General features: G+C 39.3%; 2 protein-coding genes across 2 annotated transcripts; both read right to left on the bottom strand.

The window, feature by feature from the left end:
• Positions 1-5,841: 5,841 nt before the first annotated feature.
• On the bottom strand, positions 5,842-8,573 carry LOC145484321 (putative skeletal organic matrix protein 5). The gene is made up of 2 exons (XM_081462958.1): positions 7,790-8,573; positions 5,842-7,600 (listed from the first exon to the last, which is right to left on the bottom strand). The coding sequence occupies exons 1-2, from the start codon at positions 7,940-7,942 to the stop codon at positions 7,085-7,087; spliced, it is 669 nt and encodes a 222-aa protein (XP_081319084.1). The 5' UTR covers positions 7,943-8,573; the 3' UTR covers positions 5,842-7,084.
• Positions 8,572-10,349, bottom strand: LOC145484298 (fibulin-7-like). Its single transcript, XM_081462942.1, has 3 exons — positions 9,936-10,349; positions 9,436-9,550; positions 8,572-8,695 (listed from the first exon to the last, which is right to left on the bottom strand). Exons 1-3 carry the CDS (start codon positions 10,131-10,133, stop codon positions 8,661-8,663), a joined length of 348 nt encoding a protein of 115 aa, XP_081319068.1. The 5' UTR covers positions 10,134-10,349; the 3' UTR covers positions 8,572-8,660.

The following is a 10,349-nucleotide window of genomic DNA, read 5'->3' as shown; positions in this document are numbered from 1 at the left end:
TCAGCCATGCACTGTTCTCTGATAAAGCACGCTAAAATAAGCCAATCACAATCCTTGTTAGAATTGTTCAAATAATTTGATTGGCTAACGAAGCGACAGCTGTCAATCACAAACTGGACTTCAGCTAGCTTTCAGTTTCGAGTAGTTTGAGCGGCTTTCGAGAGAAGAACGATGTCTTCAAAGTTCGCTTTTAAGTTAATTTTTAAATACGGATCTAAAGGCAGGTAACGGTTTATAGTCCAGAGGAATCCGGCCATATTGTGGCCCATGAAAACGAGCACTTTTCCAGTGGAATTTACGGAACGAAAATGCGAAATGCCGAGTTGAATTCGAAAGGAGCTACAGTTATTTACGGCTTGTAGCCGCATGCAGCAAGATTGCCCGAACTAGCGTAAAAGTTAGACTTAACGGCTCCCACTGGTTCTACTCCGAGCACAGAAGAGAATATCAGAGCAAGTTTTGCACTGACCACTCGTCGGTTTACTTCGGTTTACTTCGCCGAGATGACCGGAGAACGAGCGTTACTACACTGCATGTAAGTGTTGTTTGAGCAACTGAGCATTTTTAATTGTAAATTTACAAAAATAAAGCTTCTCATCATAAACAGAAACAGTTCAATGGTTGTTTTCTGTCGCTGTTTTACTTCTTAGTATAATTTCTGCCTTCGTAACAAATATAATGTCTTTATCGAAGCACTGTTTAGGTTGAGAATTTGTTTATTTCGCTGCAGCTGTACATGTTTTGTCGGCGGGAATCTAGCAAAACTTGTTATTTTAGTACAGTTTTAACACTACTGTTGCTAACAATGGTCTCTGTGAGCCATATTTACTGCAGAAAAATAGCTCGCTTCCACCGCGTTTGTCTGAGTCACAGGGAATGTTTAATTTGGGTCAAATTTGTCAAAATTCCGAAGTAAAAATTTGGCAGCCAACATGCCGTCATCAACCCGTGCTCTGTTCTCTAATAAAGCACGCTGTTTCAACCAATCAGAGCGCGCGTTACATGGAAACTTTATTATAAAATAATATGGAAAACACTTGCGTCTTATTTAGTTTCCCTGACTTGTGAAGGTGAACACCAATTAAACATCAAACCGTGCTGTCGATGAGTATTTGCTTGTTTGTGTTTTCGTTTGTTGTTATTTTTTCTCTTGGTGTGTAAAATCCCAAAAAGAGATCGACTAGCCTAGAAAGCTACACACTGTTTACTACTCCTGTTTAGTGTGAAACCACAATTATATAAATTATTTACGCTGTTTGGGCTGTTTGTCTCATTAACCCGTGAATACGGCAAATAAATCGTGAATTATTGATTTGCCTCGCAGTACAAATTAAAAATTAACAATTTATTTGCTTGTGCTCAGCCAATCACAATAAAGTGATATTGTCATGTTACATGACTTTAAGAATCGGCGTGGAAATATTTATTAAGGAGGTCTCTTTCTTCGAAAAAAAAAATGTTATGGAGCAAACTAAGCAATAAAAGGAAGTCCCAACCCAGCCTTCATAATTAAGTAAACTAATATAGCTGGATCAAAGTTGAACTCTTGCTGTAAAATTAAGAAAATAGCACGAGAATACAAAGTACGCCTTATTATTGGAAAATAAGTCATTAAGGAAGAAAAATTATCAACAGAAAAAAAAATAGACAGAACTCACCTTTAGAACAGATTGCTTCTTGTATGAGGCCACAAGAAACCAATAAAATGGCGCACATCAGAAAATAGAGCATAGTGAAAGGAAACGAAGGCTGAACAAGTTCAATTTCAATAAGAAGCTCAGCTCTTTTAACGACCGACCTCGCTTTGTTTCCGAACAAACTGAAGCTCTTGAAGGCATTATTTGCCTCTTAATATTACCGTGTTTATTTCAGCCAATCACAGAAGTTGTTTTTTTGTTGTTGTTGCTGTTGTTTTGTTTTTTTTTTTTCGAAGATAGCGGCCCTCATTAGTCTATGACTGGAACATTGAATGAGCTGGTTTGTTTTTAAGTTAATTGCTTTACTTTCATTCCTTTTTGTCATTGACAGTAGAAAGAGTAATGTTTTCTTCGCAAAAGGGAAAACGAAATTCCCTCCTTTACTGATAATTTATTACAATTCTTGGCAGCAAATAACAATTCCAGGAATTTTTCACCTCTGGTAAGCAAAACATCCTGCCGGCGTCTTATTTCCTTATTTCGAGAAATAATTATTAAAATAAACGACAGAGAACAACGGCTCAAATTCCTCCAACTAAAACTTCGCTTACGGCAACAAACCAGTAAGGAGAGTTTGAGTGTTGATATTAGGAAGTGGATATTGTCGATGTTCTTAAACTGAGTTGTGATAACATCTTTCGTGTTCCTATTTACATAACATCTCATTGAAGTCCATTAGCAACTATCAATTATTTATTGGGATATTAATGTCTTATGTATAGTCATACATCTTGGTTTGGCGACCTATCAAGGGTTTGCTGCCTTGTTAGGCGGTATTGCCAGTGCCGTAATCCTTTTCGGCCAAACTGAGAAAATTGTTTATAAGAGAAAATGTAATTGAAATCAGGAAACGGTTCTCCAAAAAGTAACCAGAGTTATCAGATTCGTTTCATATAAACTATTTCTCTAATTTTCGTGTTAATAATTAATCCCGATAGCGAGTCCGTGACGTTGACGTTTCGAGCCCCTTGTCAAATCGATATGAGACTACGGGCAGTTTCTCTTTTGCACGAACATCCGTTGGAAGAACGTAAAGAAGAATGGAACAAAATAACAGAAATGAGCAGTCGCGAGCGTGCGAGATTGTCGACGCGAAGCCAGGAAAGGCAAAGTAGCGTGTCTTCCGACGCTTTCGCTACTAGTGGCTGGCGGCATCGTCGCTCACTGTTTACCGCTCTAACGTTACGCTCACTTTTACGATCGCACGCTGACTTGTTTTGCGTTTTTCCTCAAGAATTTTCGAGGAAAAGAGAAACTTCTCGTAGTCTGGACCTGTATCGAAAGACATTAACTTGAAGTTGCTAAAGTTTTCAGTTCACTTGTGCATTTTTAAAGTGCCTATGAAGTAATTGCTGCTTATTTCAAAGGCTTTTCAAAGTAAAGAAGAATGGCGTTTTCCTTTATGGAATATCTTTTTTCATTTTAGATATATTTACGTTTTTGTATTATGCAAATGAGGAAAGTGATGACGTTATAGGTGGTTCCACTAAAACATAATTCACGATTTGCCTTACTTGTATACGTCATACAGTATCCTACAAGGCTCTACAGGACCTTAAGTTGGAAGACACAGAAAAATGTATATTTAAATTTGTCTCAGAGCAACGGATGCCATAAGTATTTTAGTAATAAGGATTTTATTTCCGTGGACATAGGTCGTGATGCTGACATTGATCCGAAGAAACTTTGTTAACACGACATGCAGTTTTAACCGTGTAAGACGCAAGTGTAATACGACCTTTTTTGACATTAAAAGAAAAGTACAGATGTCGCAAAGACCTAAGATTCTATTGACAGTTAAGAAAGGAGCAATATTTGTTCATCGAGCTTGTAAACTACTGCGAATCTGAGTAGCGGGCGTAAGCACTGAACAGAGAGAGGGAGGGAAGAGTGGGGAGAGGACGAGACAGTGAAAGAGTTTTTCGCCTTCCGCGTCTCCCTACCCCTTCCATGTTGAAATCTAGCTACCTACTCGGCCTGTTTTTTAAGAAAAAAAGTTGTTAGGAAGGAACAAAAGATATAGCTAAAAGAGTGCACAAAACCGTTACTCGAGGATGCGAATTATGACCTCGAAAACAACGATTCGAGGAACGTTTTGACTCAAATGTCGTTTAGAATTGTGTCATTTTCCCATAAATTATGAAATAAATGATCATATAACGCGTGTGGTTAGGCATACATGGCGTAAGATTGACCAATCATATCTCTTTAGCGAGCATGATGACCCATTCTTTTTATTGCATTTTTTCAAACAGTGCTTGATAGGTAACATTCAGGGAAAGTTTCAAAAACATTGTTCGGCAACTTTAATTTTTGATGAACCACCTTAAGGAAAGAAAAACTATCAACAGAAAAAATAGACAGAACTCACCTTTAGAACAGATTGCCTCTTGTATGAGACCAGACGAAACCAATAAAATGGCGCACATCAGAACATTAAGCATAGTGAAAGGAAACGAGGGCTGAATAAGTTAATTCAAGTCCAACTGAGAAGGTCGGCTCTTTTAACGGCCGACTTCGCTTTGTTTCCGAACAAACTGAAAGCTTTCAAATCGATATTTGGCTTTTTTGGTACCCGGCGGTTCTGTATTTTAGCCAATCAGGGAGGTAGTGACGGAAGACATGCAGCCGCCTCCTTTAGTCAAGAACTGGAACATTGAGTGATATTCCCCAATGCTCAAAACCGACTTCAAGGATTCAAGTCTCACTCACAAAAACTAATGTCACGATGGCAGAATGGTTTGCTTTCGTACTAAGAGAAGAAGGATAAACTTGCTGGTCGATAAAGGGGAACCAAAAAACACCAAAAATTTCACCTCATACGCTGTTGATGTTTTTGACGGTAATTTGTAACTTGTCACAATGTTCAAATACACAAGCTCGTTGCGAGATTTTCGCTTTGTTTGAACCAAGTTTCACTCTGTTCAACAGTCTTTAAATTAAAAATGTGACAAATAAAAAACATGCAAAAAGACGAAAAGTTGTTACCCACTCTCATTCTAGGGTTTTTGTAATTTTTTTTGAGCCCGGCGAAAGGAGAAAGCACTTAAGAAGCTATTAAACAAGTTTGCAAAATAAGAGCTCGTAAATATTTTGCGTAGATTGTACGCCAACGCTTGCTCCCACGACTGCAAATATTGCAGTCTAATATTATTCGATGAGAGCAATTCGGGCTGGCCTGGATAGGCATTTAGATAAAGAAAATCTAAACTTCAATATTATGTTTTGACAGAGAGCTTTCTCTGCAAATGATGCTCTCAATGCTCTCCTGGTCGAGCTCGCTCGAAGGCAAAATTTCGTCCCCAAAACACAAACCAGCTTTAATACCTGGAGACGTCGAACTTCTCTACGAAAATAAGCAGCTTGGCCTGGTAAAAAACCAGAAAGCTCACTACAAGCTTACTACTTCGTCACTCGCTCCACTTAATGTCAGGTTAGCAAAGAAAGCGCTCTGATGAAAAGAAAGCGCCTAGACGCCCGCGCTACTCGTAGCTGGGGGCGTCGCCGCTCGCGCGTCACGATCACACTCACGCTCGTACGCTCACTTGTTTTGCCTTTTTCCCCAAGGATTTTCGAGAAAAAGAGAGACTGCTCGTAGTCTAGACCTGCATTGAAAGACATCAACTTTAAGTTGGTAAATAACTTAGCTGCTTGGCTTGTGGAGGTGGAAGAGGAAGATCGAAGACAACGGGAATGAGGAGGTGCAGGAGTTTTAACTGCATCGGTAACTAAGGAATTGACTGAACTTAATTGGTGACAACGACGACGACGACAAGTGGGTCGAGCGGGAAGAGGAGGAGGTGAAGGAGGAGTTAATTCATGTCGGTAACTAAAAAATCGACTGAACTCGGTGGCAAACTTTGTTTCCCAACTTTGTTCATGTATGCAAAAGAAACTGGATGTTGGTTATTCTTAGAACAGAAGGGGTTAGCTAGTGTAATTCTCATCGATTCGTATCACCTCAAATCAAACAATTTGTTTTGATTTCTCAGTTTGTTTTTATCTCAAATCTGATGCACGTTTGCTTGGCTGCCCGACCAGTTGGTCATAAGGCTGTTTGACATGTCGCTGTTCGTTGGCTAATCACTGAATCCATAAATTCATAAAAAAGCAAACAAACTCCCATTGGGTTAAGCACGCTGTATATCGTATAATAGTGCACGATCTTGAAAAACAAAGTAAAAGACTGCATTTTACAACCCATTCTAAGGTGTCCCTAGAAAGGAATAGTATCTAAATTGCCATCCAGAAAAAATGGCGTACTCAGAGTCAGAAAGCGTTACTGATTTGGCGACAGTTGAAAGAGCTGAAAGTTGATGAAATTTGCTTAGGAAACCGCGCACCTGCAGAAATAAAACCGCTTGTGGACACCTAGCATTTGACATTTTACTTCAAAGCCATTAAGCCCAAAACAACAAATTAAAGACACAGGATATGTTGTCAGAGAAACTAGTCCACCCATTTAATTCAGTACGACCCGCTAAAATTTAAAGCTGTTTTTGTTGCTAAAATGTTTCGTGATTTATCGCCAAGCGTTAATTCTTAACTTTTATAGCTAATAAAAGTTTAAAACGTTCTTTTACTTCTAAAATTGAGCATTAAAACCAGCTAACGACTTAAAAACGATGTCACTGAATTGACTCGTTCTTCTTTCGGACGTGCGTCAGAAATTTCAAGCCGTTCCGCGTGAAAAGAAATCGTTCCCTAACCCGGCAGACTCACAAGTAGCGATATAAAAAATATCTTACTAACCTCGTCTTCTCGGTCCGTACTGTAAGTTACGGATTCTCATTTTTAACCTTCAATTTATGGCCTGCGCCCTTCGTGCATAAGCCATAAATCGATAGGGAAAAGACACGGTCCGAAACTTATAGTACGGCCTTCGAACTCGGTTAGTAAGAGGTAGTTATTTCCAGGGAAAAGGGGTTATTGTTAGGTTATTTTGAGGGAGGGGGGGAAAGTTGTATAATATTAGCAGGGAATTTTGCTCGAAATAAATGATTGAATTTAACAATGGTGAACAAGAACATCGCATCTAAGTAACCTCGCCCTCTAAAAGATACTTGCGCTTCATTAAGTTTCCCTGATTTGTGAGGATGAACACCAGTTGCTTAAATCTCGAGGTTTGAAGTCATTTAATGTGTCATGCGTGAATAGAAAATGTTCAAATATCAGTAGAAAAAGTCAATTCCCAGCAAGCGTTTATTTGTTATATACCTAAAAGCTGTTTCTTACAAAAGAAAATATATATATATCTAACATAACCTACTTTTATGCCACTAAGATCAAACTAACGAAATCATTTTAGTTTCTAGTTTGCACTTTACTGTTTTTCTATCAGCAGATCTTCTACAGGTTTGTAAAGTTTCTGTATCACTTTCCTCTCATTACACCAGGATGTAACCCGTGGCTTTGATGTGTTTGTTTCCATTATCTGACTGGATCACAGCCTCGTTTCCACACGTGTTGGAGTCATCAGGAAATCCTCCTGTTCCAAACCCGATTCTGGAATCACATAACTTGCAGTCGTTTGCATTATTTCCAAGGATGCCGATTCTTGCTTTTGAATAGAAAGAATCAGTACACACAACATTGAACCCTTCACTGTTACAGTAGAGCTGCAAGGAGGCCTGTGAACCAATCAACTTCTTCCACGTGTCACGACCCAGTGAGGTGGCGCGGTATTGGCCGTCAGCGATCATGGAGTACAGAGAGTTGGCGTGCTTGTTGATGACAATGAAGTTAATCTGTTGGCCGATCTTCATACCAAGACAGATCTTGGAGAAAGATGTGTTCCAGTAGGTTGGTAACTTGGTCTCTTGTGAGTCAAACCCAGTCTCCCCTCCAGGAAGGTTGTATTCATTTTTATCGCTCCAGTACAGCGAGTCATAGTTAAAAGTGTTCTGAGGAGGAGTGAAAAGGAAAACCACAAACCAAAACCTGTTTCTGTTAAATTGAGTTTACCAGAGATAACTTAAATCGTTTTTTAAATGTAATGCATGGCTTAAAAGGTATTTGTATGAAGCAACTGAATATTCTGAACTGAGTTTTAAAAACTTTGGCTTACTAGTAGCTAGTAACGTGTAATATACCTTGCTGCCGTTAATCTTCATGACCGGCGTCCATCCTCCATCTCCACATCCAAAATCTCCGAAGTGACAGCGAACAGAAACTGGTTTTGAGTCAATGTGGAGCATAACCAGCGGACTCACCCTTGACCTAATGAATGTGAAGTTATCTATCATTAAGGGGTTAATAAAAGTTTAAATAATCGTCACACTAAGTGATGTTAACAAACTTTAGATCATTGCACAAGTAGGAGTTTCAAACCCAGTGTTTATTATGCTCTCGACTATCACTTTTCACAGCGATGTAGCGCAGATAGTCTCCTTTTCAACTCGTTGGAAACAAGGAGAACTGAAAACTCTAGGAACGCAACTGCATTGAAATTAAACAACTGCTCTCGTACTCCATCTCGCATCTTGTACTGGTTAGAACTGCAATCTATAAATAACTGCTGTTATTACGAGGACGAAACGAAACAGTCAACAATTGGCTATTTAAGAAATTAGCGTGAACAAACCGGAAACCTAAAAGAGGTAAAACAAAAAACAAAAAGAGCCAAAACACCATGCCTCTTGAAAAAACTTAAGAATTAAAGGCTTCCTTTCAATGGCTCATAAACATATGCATGCGCAGATGTTGATAGAAGGTCTTGCCAAAGGCGCTGCTCCGGTCTGCAGTATACACCTACTTATGTTTAATCATAGACTAGTGTATATCAGCTTTCATGGCCCATTAACTAGGCCATAACGATTTTCTAAGTAAAAACCCATTAAACGAGGTTTTAGCAAAAGAATACTGAACTAAAAAAAAAAAAAAGCAAAATCTCTTTTTAAGAAAAGGCTCTGCTTGCAGGGTGGCACTCAACGCGTTTTCAATATTTTCCGAGTCTTTAATGACTTACTTGTATACGTCATAGAATATCCTACAAGACTCTACAAGACCTAAATCCGGAAGACACAGAAAAATGTATATATCAATTTGTCTCAGAGCAACAGATGCCATAAGAATTTTAGCCATTACTTCAGTAGAGTAGTGATGCGGTGATGATGTTCATGGTGTTATTGATCCAAAGAAACTTTCATATAAACATAACCAGTAGTTTTAAGGCCGATACGCAAGAGGGGTTTTGTTCTAGGAACATGCTTCAGGATCAATTTGCACGACTTGTACACACTGGGGAGCATAGTGGGGGAGTTTACTCTATATTTTGTTCAATTTGCCCCGGGATCTTGCCCCTAAATATTTAACCGGTTTAACGTTGTGGAGCATTTTGCAGGGTGGAAATTTTGCTCCCGAGAATGAAGTACGTCGATGAAACCATTGGTACACATGGAGGAGCTCTGCTCTTTACCGGAGCGTGCCGGTGGAACAAAACCCGGGAGCAAAACCCCTCGTTTCTATCAGCCTTTAGTCGTACTACGCAAGTGTAATATGGCTTTTTGACACTAAAAAAAAAAATACAGATATCGCAAAAATCTAAGGTTTTAGTGACAGTTAAAAAGGGAACAATATTTGTTTTTCGAGCCTGTAAACTACTGCTAGCCTGAGAAGGGGTCGAAAAACCTGGTTAGAGGGAGGGAGGGGGGAGTGGGGAAAGGAAGAGGGGACAGTGGGAGAGTTTCTCACCTACCCGTTTCATGTTTACTCTTGGCTAACTACTGCCTGTGTTTACCTTTGTCGCAGTTTTCACCAGTTAGGTAAGCCGGACACACGCAGTGATATTTCCTGTCTGTAAATCCACTCAAGCATGTTCCATTATTAATGCAAGGATTACTAGAACACGCGTTCTGATGAGAACAAAATAAAATCAACTTTAGCTTTGGAGTATTATTAAAGCTTGAGGTTTTAAAGGCTTTGAACGTACAAACTTTGCAAAATGTCCTTTGTTTGAAATTTTGCTTCGATTTCGTTGAAGATCTTACCAGACAACGAGCCGACAGTTTTTGCTCCTGAGATCAGCCGCATGATAGGGAAATTTCAAATTATACAAGTTGGGAAAAGAAACAAGAAGCGATGAAGCGAGCTAGCCATAGGATCGTCCATCTTTTGCTTCACCTTCGTGTATTGCCGTAGCACATTAGGTAAAAGAAAGAGACCGCTGGCAGGCTAAGGATCTTATTATTCTTTCTTTACAAATAAAGAAGAATTTAAAGCTGAATATTAATCTCTCACCTCAGTGCCGGTGTAGGTAAAGCCTGGTCGGGTTTTCAGATCGTCAGGGTGTAAAGAGTGATCCGAATTACTCAGCTCGCAAATCACTTTGTCGTTTATCACTGGACCTATGTTGATTGACACGCAGCGACTCTTCATAACACATTGACTTCTGCAGGGATTACGCACATCCAGTGGTAGAGTAAGGTTTTTAATCATGTGACCAAGAAGAGCGCGGCCATCTACCTCCGAGGTAAATTTGACGTGTCGCTTGCACGTGCCTGCGAGTAGATCAAACAATTCTTACAAAAGAATATCAAACATTTACGGAGAGCCTTTATCAATGACAGAGTTTTTTAAATTTAACTTAGTTTATAGCCATGTTTATTCCTACAGTCTTCCATTCTTTTGATATTTGACATGTTTAACTTTTCT

The sequence above is a fragment of the Orbicella franksi genome, chromosome 4, assembly GCF_964199315.1.
Source record: "Orbicella franksi chromosome 4, jaOrbFran1.1, whole genome shotgun sequence".
NCBI lineage: Eukaryota > Metazoa > Cnidaria > Anthozoa > Scleractinia > Merulinidae > Orbicella > Orbicella franksi.
This window is presented reverse-complemented; position numbering and strand designations above follow the sequence as displayed.

What these genes read in the sequence shown, in the direction of transcription:
- LOC145484321 (XM_081462958.1), bottom strand. Translation starts at nt 7,942, where the DNA reads ATGATAGATAACTTCACATTCATTAGGTCAAGGGTGAGTCCGCTGGTT. An exon ending in TGAAGATTAACGGCAGCAAG is followed by an intron (nt 7,601 to 7,789) that starts GTATATTACACG and finishes ACTCCTCCTCAG; the next exon opens with AACACTTTTAACTATGACTC.
- LOC145484298 (XM_081462942.1), bottom strand. Translation starts at nt 10,133, where the DNA reads ATGATTAAAAACCTTACTCTACCACTGGATGTGCGTAATCCCTGCAGA. An exon ending in TTACCTACACCGGCACTGAG is followed by an intron (nt 9,551 to 9,935) that starts GTGAGAGATTAA and finishes TGTTCTCATCAG; the next exon opens with AACGCGTGTTCTAGTAATCC. An exon ending in TGGTGAAAACTGCGACAAAG is followed by an intron (nt 8,696 to 9,435) that starts GTAAACACAGGC and finishes TAGGTCTTGTAG; the next exon opens with AGTCTTGTAGGATATTCTAT.